The sequence below is a fragment of the Ranitomeya imitator genome, chromosome 2 (assembly GCF_032444005.1).
Source record: "Ranitomeya imitator isolate aRanImi1 chromosome 2, aRanImi1.pri, whole genome shotgun sequence".
In the NCBI taxonomy this organism is placed as follows: Eukaryota; Metazoa; Chordata; class Amphibia; order Anura; family Dendrobatidae; genus Ranitomeya; species Ranitomeya imitator.
In genome coordinates, this window is record NC_091283.1 from 250,408,323 (window position 1) to 250,428,749 (window position 20,427).

Consider the following 20,427-nt stretch of genomic DNA (forward strand, 5'->3'; position numbering starts at 1 on the left):
TAGGACAATAAACATCAAAGGATAAAGGAGTGGAGCTAGAAAAATGATTTTTTTATAAGAAAAATTTTATTTTTATTAGATCAAACAAGCATGATAAATACATGGATAAAAATGGTAAGAATGGTTCAGAAGGAAAATATAATAAAGCAACAAGTGCAAAAAAATGTATTACATAAAAAAGTGTCGTGTGTGATCTTAATCCTGATAAAGTGCATACCAAAAGTGAGGTGACGATATTAATTGAGATGTTAATACAAGTTGTTCGTATCGCACTGCAGGGGTTTGCTCTGCACAGACTAGGATGCGTGTATGATCTAAAGATGCCAATCTGGTAATAGGATTATAATATTGCACTTCCATCTTGATCTTCACTAATCGCCTGCCTGCTATGATTTATACACTATTTATTAAAGATTTGTAATTTGTTCTTAGTGTTTACAACATTGTAGCACCTATTGTTTTAGCAAGGTGACTTACATTTTTCTGTCTAGTAGTTAGCATGATCCGAATCTCAGATACAAAGTGATCTAACAGTAACTATTGTGAGTCCTAAAGTCCCTCTTTTCTTTCTGAACCCTTCTTACTATTTGTATCCATGTATGTATTATGTTTGCTGATCTAATATAAATAAAATAAGATTTTTTTAAAAAACCATTCTTCTGGCTCCAGTCCTTTATCCTTTGAGGTTTATCGTCCTCAGGATGTTTTGTTGATATCACTGTGAGTTGTCAGTGGGCACTAACTAATAGGATTACCACGTTAAATAGGACCAAGTTGTGTATTAATATTATCGGAATATTGTTATCTTAACAGCGGGGCCGCACAGAATGGACCAAGACCAGGGAACGCTCCTGGCCAGCTTAAGCTATGGATGTGTGTGAGAAGGGGGCAGGATCTGGCACCGGCCACACTTCAATCACCAGCCAAGAGATTCTATTATAAAAATGCTTTACATAAAAAAACTAAATTGCGGTGGATGAAAACGGCAGTGGAAAATTATTGGGGCCAGAAAATCAGACCACGGGAGCTAAGAATACAAGTTTATCCGACTTCTGATCTTGAAGATGAAAATGTAACTCAAAGGTGGATTAAGGCAGCGAATACATGCTCCTCGGAATTTATCCACATAATTATTGAAGACAATACTGCATCATTGGCCAAAACGGAGGAGGGGTTACAGGTTCTCCACAATAAGGAACAATCAGAAATGACAGCAGTATCTTTTCAAGAGACCACAACCAACATGGAGAAAGACATGGAAAGATGGGAAAGACAATAAGTCCAACAAATATCAACGTGACAGTTCAGATTTTGCCACCGGTAAGATTTTCCGCTGGCAAATAAAGAAACGCTCCATTGACAAGAACCTTTCCAGGACCTCATCAATGCAATCCATATCTTCTGTGAGTGAATGTGACATCAAATCACAGACCCTGAAAAGGCTCCTCGAATGAGGCAATTTGGGAAAAGGAATCAGCATCTCGCATCCTCAAATAAAGATCTGCACGAGGACCATTTACAGGTAATTTATCACATCATGGATCGACAACCACACAGATGACCGTGCTGCAGAAAGGGCTAACGTTCTGCCCTTCATCTCGCCTTGATTCATTCACGACAATTAAGCATTTACATCTATTTTTGAAAAAATTAATTTAAAAAAATTGCATTATTAATCTGATCAATAGGATCTTTTTCCTACAAGGGAGGAGCTGGAGGCCCTTGTTACAGAACCCCCAGCACCAAGAATATGTTATGCAGTATATATTATGTATAATAGGTTCCATGTGAAATACATCAGTCCACAGGCTGCATCCCTGGGCAGAGGGGACAAGATATTCTCCTTCTGACCTCCCCCACCATTGTCATTCCCACAGTAAATACCAGCAGGCTCCGGCCCCCTGCGGCTATTGTAATGTATGTCTGGCCTGTTTTTTCTATTGGCCTGTTCTGTGTATCTGTGTTATATATTCTGTGTGCTGTGAATAATGTGTGTTCTTTTAGACTGGAAATACGTGGAGTAGCAGTCCGCTTTTATATGCTCTCACGTAATCAAGGAATTCCAGCCAGCGTCCTTCATTCAGAATCCAGCAAAAGCAGAGTGGACCTCCTGAAACACGGGGGGTGCTGAAAGAGGTACTACAGCACAGTAGACCCCGTTACACTGGTGGCAGACAGCGGGATGTGATACCCCTTCTACAGGAGGAAAGGAATGAATGGAAGACAACTACCAGAAGTTAAAGAGGACTACACTAAAAGATCTGGTGGAAGCCCAAGGGTTAATCGCCAGCAACAAAACAAAAGAGGATTTGATAGCAGCCATCATGGAACACGACAGTGCAGCGCCCCCCAATGTGAACATGGAGGAGACTGAATTCCAGAGGGAGGTAAAGAACAGACTGGCGTTCTATGGCCCAAACCCTGCAGTAGAGAAAATACGAGAGGTGATGGCTGATGTGCGTACTGATCTGAAGGAAGAGATGGCCGAGTGGACCAGGATAGAGCTAACCAAGATGGAGATGGCAGAGCTGACCAAAGTGGAGCTGGCCAAGATGGAGATGGCAGAGCGGAGAGAGCAGAGTCAGCGAGCAAGGGGAGCTCTGGCCTCCGCCAAGGTATATCTCGATTTTTCCAAAGCGTTTGATACCGTGCCGCACAAGAGGTTGGTACACAAAATGAGAATGCTTGGTCTGGGGGAAAATGTGTGTAAATGGGTTAGTAACTGGCTTAGTGATAGAAAGCAGAGGGTGGTTATAAATGGTATAGTCTCTAACTGGGTCGCTGTGACCAGTGGGGTACCGCAGGGGTCAGTATTGGGACCTGTTCTCTTCAACATATTCATTAATGATCTGGTAGAAGGTTTACACAGTAAAATATCGATATTTGCAGATGATACAAAACTATGTAAAGCAGTTAATACAAGAGAAGATAGTATTCTGCTACAGATGGATCTGGATAAGTTGGAAACTTGGGCTGAAAGGTGGCAGATGAGGTTTAACAATGATAAATGTAAGGTTATACACATGGGAAGAGGGAATCAATATCACCATTACACACTGAACGGGAAACCACTGGGTAAATCTGACAGGGAGAAGGACTTGGGGATCCTAGTTAATGATAAACTTACCTGGAGCAGCCAGTGCCAGGCAGCAGCTGCCAAGGCAAACAGGATCATGGGGTGCATTAAAAGAGGTCTGGATACACATGATGAGAGCATTATACTGCCTCTGTACAAATCCCTAGTTAGACCGCACATGGAGTACTGTGTCCAGTTTTGGGCACCGGTGCTCAGGAAGGATATAATGGAACTAGAGAGAGTACAAAGGAGGGCAACAAAATTAATAAAGGGGATGGGAGAACTACAATACCCAGATAGATTAGCGAAATTAGGATTATTTAGTCTAGAAAAAAGACGACTGAGGGGCGATCTAATAACCATGTATAAGTATATAAGGGGACAATACAAATATCTCGCTGAGGATCTGTTTATACCAAGGAAGGTGACGGGCACAAGGGGGCATTCTTTGCGTCTGGAGGAGAGAAGGTTTTTCCACCAACATAGAAGAGGATTCTTTACTGTTAGGGCAGTGAGAATCTGGAATTGCTTGCCTGAGGAGGTGGTGATGGCGAACTCAGTCGAGGGGTTCAAGAGAGGCCTGGATGTCTTCCTGGAGCAGAACAATATTGTATCATACAATTATTAGGTTCTGTAGAAGGACGTAGATCTGGGGATTTATTATGATGGAATATAGGCTGAACTGGATGGACAAATGTCTTTTTTCGGCCTTACTAACTATGTTACTATGTTACTATGTTAAGGTACCTTCAACAGTAAGCCACAAAAAGATCCAGTATAATGCCTTCCGACAGTTGGGGGAGGCAGAGGAAGACATTGATGGCTTTCTGCAGGACTTTGAGCAGCAGTGTGCCCTTCATCAAGTGAAGCCGGAGGAACGGGTTCAAATTCTGGCCAGCAAGCTGACAGGCCAGGCAGCGGACGCCTATCGCACCGTACCTGATGAGGACTGTATGGACTATGAGCGGATCAAAGAAGTGATCTTGGCCCGGTATGCGCTGACACCAGAGGCATACCGCCAAAAGTTCCGCGGACTTATAAAACAAGTAACCGATACCCACGCTGAATGGGCCTGTAAATTACAGCGGTCACTGCTACAGTGGGTACAAGGGAGCCAAGCAACCACTAAGGAGGACGTCCTCCAGCTCTTCTTGTTAGAACGATTCTTTAATGGACTAAACCCCGAGACACAGGAATGGCTTCAGGACAGGCGGCCAATGACTCTTGAGGAAGCCTGTTGTGAATTCTGTGGCAGAGCTCCCTCTTGTGGTCACAAGTGGTACTTCGGCTGATTCTCTCTGTGAGCTTCCGTTGGTGGAGGAAAGTGGTACTGCGGCTTCTGAGTTTCCTTCCTCAGGTGATATGGTGAAGTCGTTAGGTGCTGCTCTATTTAACTCCACCTAGTGCTTTGATCCTGGCCTCCAGTCAATGTTCTAGTATTGGACCTGTCTCCTCCTGGATCGTTCCTGTGGCCTGCTGCTCTGCATAGCCAAGTTATTCTTTGCTATTTGTTTGCTGTTTTTTTCTGTCCAGCTTGTCTATTTGTTTTTTCCTGCTTGCTGGAAGCTCTGGGACGCAGAGGGTGTACCTCCGTGCCGTTAGTTCGGTACGGAGGGTCTTTTTGCCCCCTTTGCGAGGTTTTTGTAGGGTTTTGTGTTGACCGCAAAGTTACCTTTCCTATCCTCGCTCTGTTCAGAAAGTTGGGCCTCGCTTTGCTAAATCTATTTCATCTCTACGTTTGTCTTTTCATCTTAACTCACAGTCATTATATGTGGGGGCTGCCTTTTCCTTTGGGGATATTTCTCTGAGGCAAGGTAGGCTTATTTTCTATCTTCAGGCTAGCTAGTTTCTCAGGCCGTGCCGAGTTGCATAGGGAGCGTTAGGCGCAATCCATGGCTGCCTTTAGTGTGTTTGGAGAGGATTAGGGATTGCGGTCAACAGAGTTCCCACGTCTCAGAGCTCGTTCTTGTTTTTTGGGTTATTGCCAGGTCACTGTATGTGCGCTGACCTCTATGTCCATTGTGGTACTGAATTACCTTTCATAACAGAAGCCGCTCGTCTGGCCGATGAACATCATGACGCCAGGAGGCCTCAGTTGTCCGGATCAAAGATGGTCACTAGGGGTCCGCCAATGGACCTGGAGGGCCCCAAACCACCGAAGATTGTAGGGGGACCAGCTAGAAACCCGGCCTACTACAGTTCCCCTGGGGCGCGATGCCACACCTGCCGTCAGCTGGGCCACCTGCAAAGACAATGTCCCAACCGGACTCAGCATACCCAGTGGCCAAAGGCGGGAACAGCTACCTTCCGCCGGGCCGCTGTACACTGCTTCCAAGGCGAAGCTGACCCGGCATTGGGGGCTACAACTAACCAAGGGGTGGAAGACATGGAGGAAGTGCTACATGAAGTAGACCCCGTGCAGGCAGCCCGGGCAGATAATCGACAACAGCATCGACAGGTTGTGTGGGTTAATGGGAAACGCATGCAGGGACTAAGAGATTCCGGAGCAACTTTGACCCTTGTGAAGCCTCATCTCGTCCGGGACCAAGAGAAGACGGACCGGACAGTGGCAGTCCGTGTAGCAGGGGGAGCCATACATCGACTGCCCACTGCCAGGATTCACCTGAACTGGGGAGTTGGGGATGACCTTGTTGAGGTTGGCTTGATGGAGGATTTGCCTGCAGATGTTTTGCTGGGAAATGACTTGGGGCCCATGTTGTCTGCCTTCTCGGTTGCCCCTCTGGCTGAGACATATCCTGTGACCACCCGGAGACAAGCTCGAGCTGCGGAAGCAGATCACACTCAGAGGAGGCCCAGGTAAGACATCCCAGCCCTACACGTATTCCCATAGCCAGACACATTTCTTGGGCCAACCCAGATGAATTTAAGAGGGAGTTACTTGAGGATCCTTCATTGGAGGGATATCGTGGGAAGGCACAGGAGGGGAGAGGGGTACTGGAAGGGGAACAGTTTATATGGAAGCAGGGACTCCTCTACCGGATCACAGAGCAGCACCACACAGGGACAAGCCCCACTATAAAACGACAGCTGGTAGTTCCCAAGAAGTATAGGCAGGAGTTACTGCGAATCTCTCATGACATACCCTTGGCCGGGCACTTCGGCGTCAGTCGCACCAAGCATCGTCTGACACAAAACTTCTTTTGGCCGGGGGTAACCTATGATGTTCGTCAATACTGCCAGACCTGTGACAGTTGCCAGCACATTGGCAAGAGGGGAGATCGATGCAAGGCCAAATTACGCCCCCTCCCAATTGTGGAGGAACCATTTAGCCAAGTAGCGGTCGATCTGATAGGGCCGTTAGCCAAACCCAGTCTTCAGGGAAAAGGTATATATTGACAGTGGTAGATTATGCCACACGGTATCCAGAGGCGGTTGCGTTACCTAACATACTGGCAGAGACGGTGGCGGCTGCCCTGCTCCAGGTTTTCTCACGGGTTGGATTTCCCCGGGAGATTATCTCAGACCAGGGTACCCAGTTTACAGCAGAGGTGACCAACCAACTGTGGAAGCTGTGCGGCGTAAAGTCCATTACAAGCGCCCCGTGCCACCCGCAAACCAATGGGTTGTGTGAACGCTTTAATGGGACATTAAAACAACTCATTGGGACTTTTACCAGGACCTACAGGGACTGGGAGAAATTCTTGCCTCACCTCCTGTTTGCCTATCGAGAGGTGCCCCAAGAATCCACGGGGTTCTCCCCATTCGAACTGGTATACGGGAGACGGGTAAGGGGACCCCTAGACTTAGTGCTAGAACACTGGGAAGGGGAGGGCATCATAGAAGGGGTTCCTATTGTACCCTATGTGCTGGAATTCCGGGACCGCCTACAGGAGCTGACCCAGGCTGTACGTGGGAACATGCAGGTGGCCCAGTGGCGCCAGCGCATATGGAACGATCGGAGGGCCAGAGAGCGCACCTTGGAAATAGGGCAGAAGGTCCTGGTGTTAGAGCCCACTAGGCAGAACAAGTTCCAAGGTGCATGGCAGGGGCCCTACCAGGTAGTGGGGAAAATAGCCAACACCACCTATAATGTCGCCGATTGTGACGACCCCAGGGTTATCCGCATGTTCCACATGAATATGCTGAAGCCCTATCGGGAGCGCCCTGAAGAGGTACTGGCCATCTGTGCACCTGAAGCAGAGGATTTAGCCGGACTTCCCTTGCCTGATGTCTTAGGGGAGAGGACTCAGTCTAAAACATGGGACCAGGTACACTGGGGTGAAGACTTAGGTCCCCGGGAGAGACAGCAGGCGGAGGAGTTGTTGAGGCAGCGACAGAGGATGTTTTCGGGGAAACCCGGGTACACTCACCAGGCACAACACGAGGTTGAGACCCAGGATTAGAACCCCCTGCGACAACCCCCCTTCCGCGTCCCTGAGTTTGTACGAGAAGGGATGTGACAAGAGATACAAGAGATGTTGCGTTTAGGGGTCATTGAAGAGTCAGATAGTCCCTGGGCATCCCCCGTAGTGTTAGTGCCCAAGAAGGATGGGACTACACGGTTTTGTTTAGACTATCGTAAGCTCAATGAGAAAACAGTGACGGATGCGTATCCCATGCCGTGTGTGGATGAGTTGTTAGACTGGCTGGCGGGGCAAAGTATTTGACCACCATGGATCTATGCAAAGGCTACTGGCAGATTCCCCTTAGTCTTGATGCTATTCCCAAGTCGGCATTTGTCACCCTGTTTGGCTTATTCCAGTTTCGAGTTATGATATTCGGGATGAAGACTGCCCCGGTGACCTTCCACGGGCTGGCTGACCGGCTTCTGGATGGTCTCCAGGACTATGCGTGTGCCTACCTGGATGACATCGCCATCTACAGCGCGACATGGGAAGAGCATCTAAATCACCTAGAGACAGTATTAGACGGGATCCACAAGGGCGGAATCACCCTGAACCCAAACATGTGTCACGTAGGCAAAGCAGAGGTTCAGTATTTAGGGCATTGGGTGGGAAGTGGGAAACAGAGACCAGAACCAGCCAAGATTGAGGCCGTAGCCAAATGGCCCACCCCACGCACTAAAACCCAGGTCATGGCGTTTCTAGGGACAGCGGGGTATTACAGGAAATTCGTTCCCAATTACAGCAGCGTGGCCAAGCCCCTCACTGATCTGACCCGTAAGAACCAACCCCGCCAGGTAACCTGGACCCCAGAGTGTGAGGAAGCCTTCCGCCAGCTAAAGGACGCCCTCACCAATACCCCTGTATTGGCTGCATCCGATCCAACTAAACGTTTTCCTTGTTCACACAGACGCTTCTATGTTTGGATTGGGGGCAGTACTAAGCCAAGTCGGACTGGACGGCCAAGAACACCCGGTAGCTTACCTGAGTCAGAAACTACTGCCCCATGAAGTGAGCTATGTGGCCATCGAGAAGGAGTGCCTGGCAATAATATGGGCACTCAAAAAGTTACAACCATATTTGTATGGACGACAGTTTACCCTCCTAACGGACCATAATCCCCTAGTCTGGCTTAATCGGGTCTCCGGAGACAACGCCAGATTACTGCGGTGGAGTTTATCCCTACAACCTCTGGACTTCACCATCCACTACAAACAAAACGGTAATACCGATGGACTAAGTCGACAAACGGAACTTGTACCAACCCCATAAACTTCGGTCATCCCCAAACCGATCCGTTAAGGATCAGACTGTGTATGCCGATCGCGTCGCTGAAAAGGGGAGCCATGTTACAGAACCCCCAGCACCAAGAATATGTTATGCAGTATATATTATGTATAATAGGTTCCATGTGAAATGCATCAGTTCACAGGCTGCATCCCTGGGCAGAGGGGACAACATATTCTCCTTCTGACCTCCCCCACCTTTGTAATTCCCACAGTAAATACCAGCAGGCTCCGGCCCCCTGCGGCTATTGTAATGTATGTCCGGCCTGTTTTTTCTATTGGCCTGCCCTGTGTATCTGTGTTATATATTCTGTGTGCTGTGAATAAAGTGTGTTCTTTTAGACTGGAAATACATGGAGTAGCAGTCAGCTTTTATATGCTCCCATGTAATCAATAAATCCTAGCCAGCGTCCTTCATTCAGAATCCAGCAAAAGCAGAGTGGACCTCCTGAAACACGGGGGGTGCGGTACTACAGCACAGTAGACCCCGTTACAGCCCTTGCTAACATTTCAATATTTATTGGATGAGCAAGTCTCTGAGGTGAGCCATTTCCCCACACATCTAATTAATAAATCCAAAACATTTCCCCATTTGTCTTTGGTCTCAGCAGTTGATGTTTTTGCCAAAAGAGTCTCTGAGCATAAAGCATCCCGACGATCTAGACCACATGAGACATCTAATCTAACACCAGAAGACAGAAAGGCTTTGATGGATATGGAAAAATGGGATTTTATTTATGTTTTGCTGGATGTAATTTTTTTTCTAAGCCTCACAATAGCCACAATATTATAGGCATTATCAACAATAATATCAACACTATTATATGCATTATGTAAAAATGGGGGCAGGTCAGTGAGGGATCAGTGACCTGTCATAAGCCAATACAAATGAATATGTAATCAGTGCACTACATAAAGCCCCGCCAACAGCCCCGCCCCAGAGCACCACATAAAGCCCCGCCAACAGCCCGGCCCAGAGCAGCCCATAAAGCCCCGCCCACAGCCCCGCCCCAGAGCACGAGAATCTCATTAACTGAAAACTACAAATACAGATTACACAACAGTAAACCAGAGTTGCATTCATTTATGGTGGACCATTGGAGCTACTATGAATCCTGACCAGAAGATTAGAGGAAATAATATTGCTCCCCATTTCAGGAGAGATTGTGCAGTAATCTGAATTTCTTAGGATCAGAAACAATGTAATTTATGAGGTGGAGTGAATCAATGAAACCAGGGCTGGAGCCAACACATCTCCTTCAGGCGGGAATAAATGTATATTCCAGCCATCAGCCACGCACAGCTCAGAGATATCATGGCACCGGTGTGATGGGTTTATGTAGATTATCACAATCCTCCTGGAAGTTAGTGGGTTTTAATACAAATTGAAAAGTCAGGATAAAGGGAAACTCTGTTATTGTCCAGAAATTCACACTTGGCCTCACTGCACATTTAATGTTGTCCATCATAAAGTGAAGTTTGGCCAGAAAGACGGGACCTGGTCTTGTAGGGACCATATGATCACATTCAGCAGCACAGAAGGGAGAGAAGGGAGATTCATCCGATAAGATCTCAGGGTTCTAGGAAGCCAACAGCATCATTACCCTCCGCTTTCTCTTACAGGACCATCATAATATTTTTCTTCAAGTGATTTTCTATCTTGTCAGCACATTCTACGTACGCGGTCATTTGGCTTTATAGTTCACAGATCTGGGCAGGTAACAGCGTCTCCTAAACCCAGGGGGTAGGTGGATCTACCAGGTTGTAAGTTCTATAGAAAAGGGCTTTCAATGACCAAAGTCATTAGAACAATTTTGGGTGGAGGAGAATGTTGTGGTCTAGAGGCAAAATGGTGATCATGGTAATACGGCCGGACTACACCACCGATAAAGCAGCCAAAGCCGGTGATGAGAAGAATCTGTGACCTCTCTGCATTTAGTGGTTACTACTCACCTGGGTAGGCATATGTGGGAATCTCCTCTTTACACCGCTCATCCCCCCTCACATATGTCTCTGTAGTATTAATATGGGTCAGATCTTCACCCTGAAACAAATATTATAAAAGTCACCGACAGATGGAGAAGTCACATCTATGATCAGCTCTAATCCTGCCATCTCCACCGTTCTCATTACACAAGTATAAAACATATAATACTGGTGGATAAAACAAGACTGAGCACAAGACCTTCACCGGCGTCTCCACATCATAGGGGAGATCTCCTGACACCTTCTCTCCATCTACCTGATGATCCTGAGGAGCATTGGGATCTTCTTGGTTACAGTCCTGTGGAAGAAGAGGGCGGGGACATCTCTCTGGTGTTGTCCTCTTACTGGATAGATCTGGAGGAAACACATACAGGGAGTGAATTCATTCTTTACATACAGATAATTATAGGCCGTGTGTATTTAGTCCTGTCTATTACCTGGATATGTGAGGGGCTGGGGAACCTCCATTATGACGTTCTTGTACAGATCTCTGTGTCCTTCTAAATACTCCCACTCCTCCATGGAGAAATAGACAGCGACATCCTGACACCTTATAGGAACCTGACACATACAATGATACCGTCATCCCCCGATCCCTTCATAGTGTTACTGTATAATGTCCCAGCATTCCCAGCAGTGTCACCTCTCCAGTCAGCAGCTCAATCATCTTGTAGATGAGTTCTAGGATCTTCTGGTCATTGATGTCCTCATGGATCAGGGGGTGAGGTGGAGGGCCCGTGATTGGGCTCAGGGGTCTTCCCCATCCCTCAGACACAGGGTCCTGACAGCGATCACTAGAGGTCTTCTTCACCACTGTGTAATCCTGGTAATGGAGAAGCACATTAATAAATCTCACTACAGACATTTCCAGAGTCCTCACCTCTCCAGTTCTGTCTGTTATTCCCATAGATAAGAATGATGTAATGTGACGTCATCAGAATCTCTCACCTCTCCAGTAAGCCAGAAGAGGATCTCTAGGGTGAGGTGTAATATCCTCTCCGCCATCTTGTCTCTGTCCATATCCATCTTTGATGGGTAAATCAGGAAAATTATCTTTGGTAGAAGATCTTCACTGAGAGGATCCGATATTGTAGAGACCTGAATGAGAAGATGAGCCGATGTAACATCATAAGAATCCTGTAATAATACAATTACTGGAGATAATAAGGGAAACATATGAGGAGATTTATTATTTTACAGTATTTAGTTTCCTTCTTTACATCTACTAATAAATCCTATATATTTAGGCCACAGACAACAAGCAGTTTCTTCCTCGGAGTCGGCAGCTGAATACGTTTCTCATAGACTCATCTTCCATAACGCTAATTCTCGTCTCATTTACCGACCCTGGAATCGGCATTAGCAATACTGCAGGAGATATTCATTACACGTGACATGAGAAATAACTACTTCATGATGAGGACGACATCTTCATCTTCTACTACGGCTCTAGAGACATATTTGGCCAGAGTCGGTCACTGACTCCATCACCACCGGCCTCTATATGAAGGTTTCCCGTCTTCCCTGCACTGTAATCTTCTATCACGTTAGATCTCAGCTCTGATTCACACACAGAAGTTTGAGGCTTTTAGAAAAGATTTTTTACCACAATCAACGTGGACAGAAATGATCTGATCCCAAAGTCTCAATGTACAGTGATTTATGGGGTTTATTTCTGGCCTTGGGCTAGGTTCACATTGCGTTAGGGCAATCCGTTAAGCGCATAGCACTAGCGGATTGCGCTAACGCAATGTTTATTTTGGGACCGCGTTCGCCGTCCCCACTAGCGCAGATCCCCGATCTGCGCTAGCGAGGGACGGACCTCGGACGCACCTCGGATGCTGCAAGCAGCGTCCGAGGTTCGTCACAAAAGAACGGCACATCGCTAGCGCGTGCCGAAAATGGCATGCGCTAGCGATGCGCTACAGGCAAAAATCACATTGCTGTCAATGGGCGACATTTTGCCGTGCAACGTAGTCCGTTAGCGTTAACCCATTAACGCAATGTGAACCTAGCCTTAGGCTTTCCTATATTACAGGAAAAACACCAGAAAAAAACAGATATTGAAATGTTTCTAAAGAAAATTGGACTCTCCCCCTCACCAGCAACAGACTCTGAGTCCTGCCTCATTCATTAGTGCGTGCTCTGCCCTGTATTCGGATTGAGTGCACCCAGCGGTGAGTTCATTATTCCATACCCAGTGCCAGCCGTCTGCACTGCTCAGCAACAAGTGATGTGAGCGCTTTCTCATCATTTGCTGCGGCTTCTACTGATCTCGGCGCTCACCGCTCTATCAGCTGTGGTGTGCTGAATGAGATCAATAGAAGTGGCAGCAGCAGGTGATGAGAAAGCGCTCACCTCACATCACTTGTTGCTGAGCAGTGCAGACGGCCGACACTGGGGGTGGAATAACAGACCACGCACAGCACAGAGCCACAGGCTGTGAGACTGCACACAGCACAGAGCCTCTAGAGCGGAGTAGATTTTTTGAGGGCAATGGCATGATGTCACCAGAAGGGGCGGGGCTCCATCAGACCAGTGACCAGAAAGCAGCGTTGTTCTGAGGCTGCTGGAGAGGAATGAAATGAGAGGCTGCACCATGGAGCCCCGTGAGGAGAGGACCGAGGGGCTGCACAATGGAACTATGTGAGGAGAGGACTGAGGGGCTGCACAATGGACCCTTGAACAAATAGGAATGAAGACCCAGGATTCAGTTAGAGCGGTGAGACGACGTATTTTGGAAAGGGTTGATGTAACTTGAGTGGGGCTTGTATAGGGAAGATGATGAGGGGCTGTGTGGAGAAGGGGAGATGATAATGACTGGCTGCATGGAATAAGGGTCATGATGAGGGGCTGTGTGAAAAGGGGGATGATGATGGGGCTGTATGGAAAAGAGGGGTGATGAGGGGACTGTGTGAAGGAGGGATGATGACGTCATTCATTCAAAAAAGATTACCGCACACTCAAGACTGGTAAGATGCAAAACCCTCCCGGGTCTTACTCATGGGGTTAACAAGGGATCGGTCGTACACCCCCTACCACTGCCACTATTATGCATCTATGTCAAAGGACTTGAGTAACCCCATGAGTAAGACCCGGGAGGGTAGAAACGTCGGGTTTTGTCTATTTCAAATGAATATGAATGTGGCAACCACTTCTTTTTTGTTTTGTTTTCTTCAATAAAATTGGCATATACCTTTTGCATCTTACCAGGCTTGAGTGTGCGGTAATCTTTTTTGAAGGATTGACTTGACCTCACGGTCAGTTTACCAGCACCTCCTTGTCCCTGACCTGAGTGCACACCATTTTCCTTGTCTCGGAGGGATGATGAGGAGGTGTGGAGAGAAGGGGGGGATGATGAGGCTGTGTGGAGAAGGAGGGATGATGAGGGGCTGTGTGCAGAAGGAAGGATGCTGAGGGGCTGTGTGCAGAAGGAGGGATGATGAGGAGGGTGTGTGGAGAAAGAGGGATGATGAGGGGCTGTGTGCAGAAGGAGGGATGATGAGGGGCTGTGTGCAGAGGGAGGGATGATGAGGGGCTGTGTGCAGAAGGAGGGATGATGAAGAGGGTGTGTGGAGAAAGAGGGATGATGAGGGGCTGTGTGCAGAAGGAGGGATGATGAGGGGCTGTGTGCAGAGGGAGGGATGATGAGGGGCTGTGTGCAGAAGGAGGGATGATGAAGAGGGTGTGTGGAGAAAGAGGGATGATGAGGGGCTGTGTGCAGAAGGAGGGATGATGAGGGGCTGTGTGCAGAAGGAGAAATGATGATCGGCTGTGTGCAGAAGGAGGGAGGATGAGGGGCTGAGTGCAGAAGGAGGGATGATGAGCTGTGTGAAGAAGGGGGGATGATGAGGGACTGTGTGGAAAAGGGGGGGTGATGAGGGGACTGTGTGGAGAAGAAATGATGAGGGGCTGTGTGAAGAAGGGGGGATGATGAGGCTGTGTGGAGGATGGATGATGAGGGGTTGTGTGGAGAAGGGGGGATGATGAGGGGGCTGTGTGGAGAAGGGGAGATGATGAGCTTTGTGGAAAAGGAGGGTGATCACGGGCTGTGTGGAGAATGGGGGAGTGAGAAAAAGCATCTTGGTACATTGCAGAGTTCACCAATAGAAATTACTCAAAGTGAACTGCTGTGAACTCACCTCTGCACCGTGGGACTTTCTCACTGTGCTAGTGGGGATCTCACCAAGGTCACCACAGTTCAGGGGCCCAGCTGGGAACACAGCCTCAGTGACCTGCCGTAACCTCGATGAGGTTAGCCAACGCTAGTGACCGGAGGTAAATTTTATACCTCCGATAACAGCTGCGGGCTAACATCATTTGACAGCGTGTGGACCTCAGCTGTCTGACTGGCGAGGATGACTTTACCGCCGATCAGAAGCAGTGTTTGCCACGCTGTCTTGCACCTCACAGAGTGGTAAACACTGGATGTTCGGGCCCACCATTCAAGTGAATGGGGTCCGGGTACTGTTCTGTACCCGAACCTGGACTTTTTTTAAACTATTCGGCTGGACCCGAACATCCAAGGGTTTGCTCATCTCTAATCCTGTGTCTAGTGTGTGACGGGTGTTTGTATGCTGTGTGAGTGTGTCATGTCTAGCGTGTGACTGGTGTGTGTCCTTTGTATGTATCCTGTGTCTAGCGTGTGACTAGTGCGTATGTGTCATGTCTAGTGTGTGTATGTGGCACATGTCTAAATAATAAAATCTTTCTGTTCTTATAGAATATCATTGTTCTCGGCAGCACTTGTCTTGTTTACCCAAAATTATCTGCTGCAGATGAGGGTGCTTGACTAGATGGAAGCTAAAGGAAGTCTCTGCAGCTAGCACCCTTTAAGCATGGAGGGCCCTTAGAATGATGTTCTCTGGTGGGCCCAAGCTACTCCAGTCCGACGCTGCATACGCAGACTAAAGTTCCATGAAATCACTAATTTGGGGGGGTTTGGGCGACTATATAATGTATTTGTGGGCCTCCCGACAGATGATGTCAGGGCACAGAAGGATCTGACATCCTGAATTTCAGAGGATAATCCGTTTGTTCTCCCTGTAGACAATCCTCCGCTAGAGGAATCTGGAGGTGACTCTCTCATACAGACCCCAGGAAAGCTGGAATATTTGTGTGTATGGGGGAGTCGGGAGAGATGGCCGTCTGCCAAATGACCGTTCAGCCAACTCTTAGGCCGGGTTCACACTGCGTTACAGCAGCCCGTTCAACACATACGTTAAATGGGCTGTTGTAACGCAAGTGCCGACTTTGGCACATCGCTAGCATCTGCTAGCTCTATCTGCGCTAGCAGTGACGGACCTGGTAACGCTGCAGCCCGCGTCTCAAGGTCCGTCACTCAATGACGGCACATCAGTAGCGCACGCCCATTGTGGGCATACGCTAGCGATGCGTCCGACATTGCAGTCAATGGCGGCCGTAACGGACTACGTTACACCGCGTTTATGCCGCGGTGTAACGTAGTCCGTCTAACAGACACCATTAACGCAGTGTGAACCTAGCCTTATCTCATGTGTATGGGGCCATTAGTATTACACTGACAGCAATGATGGTACACAGCACTACAGTAGTACAGGGCATCACCGGAGCCATCAGTGGCTTGTATGTTGGATGATCGCACTGATCAGAGGGGGTTAACAAGGGGTTAAAGTGAAAACATCATAGTTTCAGCAACAAGAAATATCCATCACTATATGGAAAGCAGAGTCACTGCACAATGTTAGTTAAGGCTACTTTCACGCTAGCATCGGCCCGTCACAGTGCGTCTGGCCGACGTACCGACGCATCCTGTGACAACGCAGCACAACGGGGGCAGCGGATGCAGTTTTACAACGCATCCGCTGCCCCATTGTGAGTTGCGGGGAGGAGGGGGTGGAGTTCCGGCCGCGCATGCGCAGTCGGAAATGGCGGACACGACACACGAAAAAAGTTACATGGAACGTTTTTTGTTCTGACGGTCCGCCACAACACGACGCAACCGTCGCAAGACGGTTGCGACGTGTGGCAATGCGTCGCTAATGCTAGTCTATGGGGAAAAAACGCATCCTGCAGACAACTTTGCAGGATGCGTTTTTTCTCCAAAACGACGCATTGCGACGTGCGTCTTACGACGCTAGTGTGAAAGTAGCCTTTGTCTCATCCATAACTACTTTATTATACTCTATTATCCTGTACACAGTGAAGGAGATAGAAATCACAGGTCAGACAGCAATAGCTGGAATTGGGCCCTCCAACGGAAAGAAAAAAATCTATATATATATATAAAGCTGAGTGTATGTACTGTATGTATGTATGTATGTATGTATGTATGTATGTAACCACGCCCATTCCACGTAGCAACCAATTACTAAGCATATTTCATTTCACCAGAACTGTTTAGAAGAAGCTGAGCTGTGATTGGTTGCTATGAGCAGCGGTTTTCCCGCTCCACAACACCTCAGCAGACACTGACCGGGTGGAAGAAATCTAGCATCCCTGGGAACATAAGCTCCAGCCATTGTCTGCCCCCCAGAAAGGAGCAGAGAGCACATGACAGAAATGAATCCCCCTCCTCTATTACTGCCGCACTCTATTGTTACCGGCGTAGAATATCGCATCATCAGCCGCCGCACACAGAGCCGCACTGCCAGGTTACATAACAGCACATTTCCAGGAACTCCCTGCTCAGCACCACCCAGCTCGGGACTATGGGATGGAGGATTTGTGATGGGTATATGGGCACGGGACTATGGGATGGAGGATGTGTGACGTGTATATGGGCACTGGACTATGGGATGGAGGATGTGTGATGTGTATATGGGCACTGGACTATGGAATGAAGGATATGTATGATGGGTATATGGGCACTGGGCTATGGGATGGAGGATGTGTGATGGGTATATGGGCACTGGACTATGGGATAGAGGATATGTATAATGGGTATATGGGCACTGGACTATGGGATGAAGGATGTGTGATGGGTATATGGGCACTGGACTATGGGATGGAGGATGTGTGATGGGTATATGGGCACGGGACTATGGGATGGAGGATGTGTGATGGGTATATGGGCACGGGACTATGGGATGGAGGATGTGTGATGGGTTATATGGGCACTGGACTATGGAATGGAGGAAATGTATGATGGGTATATGGGCACTGGACTATGGGATGGAGGATGTGTGATGGGTATATGGGCACTGGACTATGGAATGGAGGAAATGTATGATGGGTATATGGACACTGGACTATGGGATGGAGGATGTGTGATAGGTATATGGGCACTGGACTATGGAATCGAGGATATTTATTATGGGTATATTATGGGGACTGGACTTTGGGAAGGAGAATATGTATGATTGGGATATGGTCACTGTACTATGGGATGGAGGATATGTATAATGGGTATATGGGCACTGAACTCTGGGATGATAGATGTATGATGGCATATGGGCACTGGGCTATGGGATGGAGGATATGTATGATGGATATATGAGCACTGGACTATGGGATGGAGGATGTGTGATGATCTTCCGCTATGACTACTGCAACATCCTTTTCTGTGGCCTCCCTGCTAACACCCTTGCACCTCTCCAGTCCATCCTTAACTCGTATATAGTTAAGTAAATAAGGCAGCACACTGCAGCGCTAAATCATAAGAGAGATGCCGTAAAGAGGCTACCAGGTACACATAAAATTGGCCATTTTTATGCGCTAAAAGCTCTCATTTTTCATATTTCTAGTGCAGTAATGCAGTTCAAATTTCGTGTTTTCAAGTTTGCATGTTTTAGCGCTGCAGTGTGCTGCCTTATTTACTTAACTATATACGAGTTGGCGACTCTGGGTTCAGCACCTGTTCACACTTAGTCTATGTTTGGATGTGCAGGTCAGGTTTTTGAAATGTATTCTCTAGCCTTCTGATCGTGCACTCCGCCTCCTAGCTTCAGGTGTTTTAATTACTGCAGGTCCAATACCCCTCCACAGAGAGAGAGAATTTTAGTCTAAGAAGAGGTTTCACATGTACCCATTCAGATGGAGACGTTTATTCTCAGCGAGGTAGGGCAAGCGTAGGACCTGGTATAAGAGAGATGCCGTAAAGAGGCTACCAGGTACACATAAAATTGGCCATTTTTATGCGCTAAAAGCTCTCATTTTTCATATTTCTAGTGCAGTAATGCAGTTCAAATTTTGTGTTTTCAAGTTTGCATGTTTTAGCGCTGCAGTGTGCTGCCTTATTTACTTAACTGCGTAGTAATCATCGGCGTAGCGCTTCTGATCAACGGTAAAATCATCCCTGCCGGTCAGAGAGCCGCGGTTCCCAACCTGTCAGAAGACAGCGTGACCGCTCATCTGTGATAGGAGGTATAAAGTTTACTACCGGTCACTGGTGTCAGCAGATGAGACTACAGCTCCCATCATCCGACACCTACAGCCGCTAATAACAGTGAGAGCCGGAGCGGCTGATGGGTGTATTCATCAGCCGCTAGTGCGCTGTAAATAAATAATAAAAAAAGAAACTGCGTGGGTTCCCCTGTATTTTTGATAACCAGCCAGGAAAAAGCTGGGGGCTGCAACCGTCAACTGTCAGCTTCAGCAAGGTTGGTTATCAAGAATAGAGGGTCCCCCCAAAAGCCGGAAATTCATGTGCCGCGTTCAGTAAAATCACAGCGTGACAGGTTAGAATAGATAGAACAGATATTTACACATAGAATACATAGATATATAGATGTCAGTGACACACACACACACACATATATATATATATATATATTATATTTGTATGTTACATAAGTAGATAGATAGAAGAAAAGCCGGTAATTCAGCAGCCGCGGTAGTCTAAAATCACCGCAGGAGCCGACAGGATTGAAGACATGGATTACCTACCTTAAATACAAATATTTTAGGTAGATATACAGATGTCTGTGCTGAGAAATTCAGGTATGAGGGGCACATGAGAAAAGCGATTATTTCAGCATTTTCAGGGACCCGAACTAAAAGAGCCACCTTGACAGAATGCAGCATTAGTGCTACACAAGGTGGCCCTTTTAGTTAAAAACACTTTGAGGGGGTGACAGGTTCCCTTTAAAAGACCTTTCCCATTAAAAGGGCGCCCAGGGCCACGGACCGGATCGCAGCCACTGTGACATCATAGTTACATACTTACATAGTTATTAAGGTTGAAGGAAGACTATATGTCCATCTAGTTCAACCCATAGCCTAACATAACATGCCCTAACATGTTGATCCAGAGGAAGGCGACCGGTGCGACCGAACCCGATACCGAGTACCCCACAGCCCAAGAAGGCAACTCACCAGCTCATGGTAAAGTGCCCGAGGCAGCTGGGTGTGGGGCAGAACCCTGCTTACAGGGCATAATGGGGGCATTACACTGTGTGGGGCCAAGAAAGGGGCCCTGTACTAGGAGAACAATCCGCTCCCTCACTTCCTGTCCTCCATAGTTGGCTCCTATGTATCTATTACAGGAAACAAAACAACGTTATGATTCTTATAAAGTGGCAACAACAACCCCAAAAGAGTCTCAGTGCAGAAGGGGTTAATGTCCCCGCGCTCAGTAATGGGGAATCTCCACATACCTCCACCTGCAGAGCCGCACTCCACATATATGGCTGCTCTGTGCGCACAGGACCCGTGATGAGGTCACAGGAGGGAGGAGTCAGGGGTCACGTGATCAGGGGCCTCAGGGAATAGTGATGGCACTCCGTCTCTTTTTTTA

The 20,427-nt window shown here is 47.6% G+C and overlaps 2 protein-coding genes across 2 annotated transcripts in view; one reads left to right on the top strand and one right to left on the bottom strand.

Annotated features, from left to right (window-relative positions):
• LOC138662922 (gastrula zinc finger protein XlCGF57.1-like) overlaps positions 1-20,347 on the bottom strand; it is a 28,412-nt gene extending 8,065 nt beyond the window's left edge. Inside the window, exons 1-6 of the mRNA XM_069748926.1 lie at positions 20,288-20,347; positions 11,661-11,810; positions 11,356-11,535; positions 11,150-11,273; positions 10,969-11,066; positions 10,680-10,770 (exon numbers count right to left, since the gene is read on the bottom strand). Of these exons, the coding sequence (XP_069605027.1) occupies positions 10,680-10,770; positions 10,969-11,066; positions 11,150-11,273; positions 11,356-11,535; positions 11,661-11,810; positions 20,288-20,314 (670 nt within the window). The 5' untranslated portion in view covers positions 20,315-20,347. The remainder of the gene's footprint in view (positions 1-10,679; positions 10,771-10,968; positions 11,067-11,149; positions 11,274-11,355; positions 11,536-11,660; positions 11,811-20,287) is intronic.
• Positions 1-20,427, top strand: part of LOC138662919 (gastrula zinc finger protein XlCGF57.1-like) — a 380,865-nt gene that overhangs the window by 66,157 nt on the left and 294,281 nt on the right. The window lies entirely within an intron of this gene.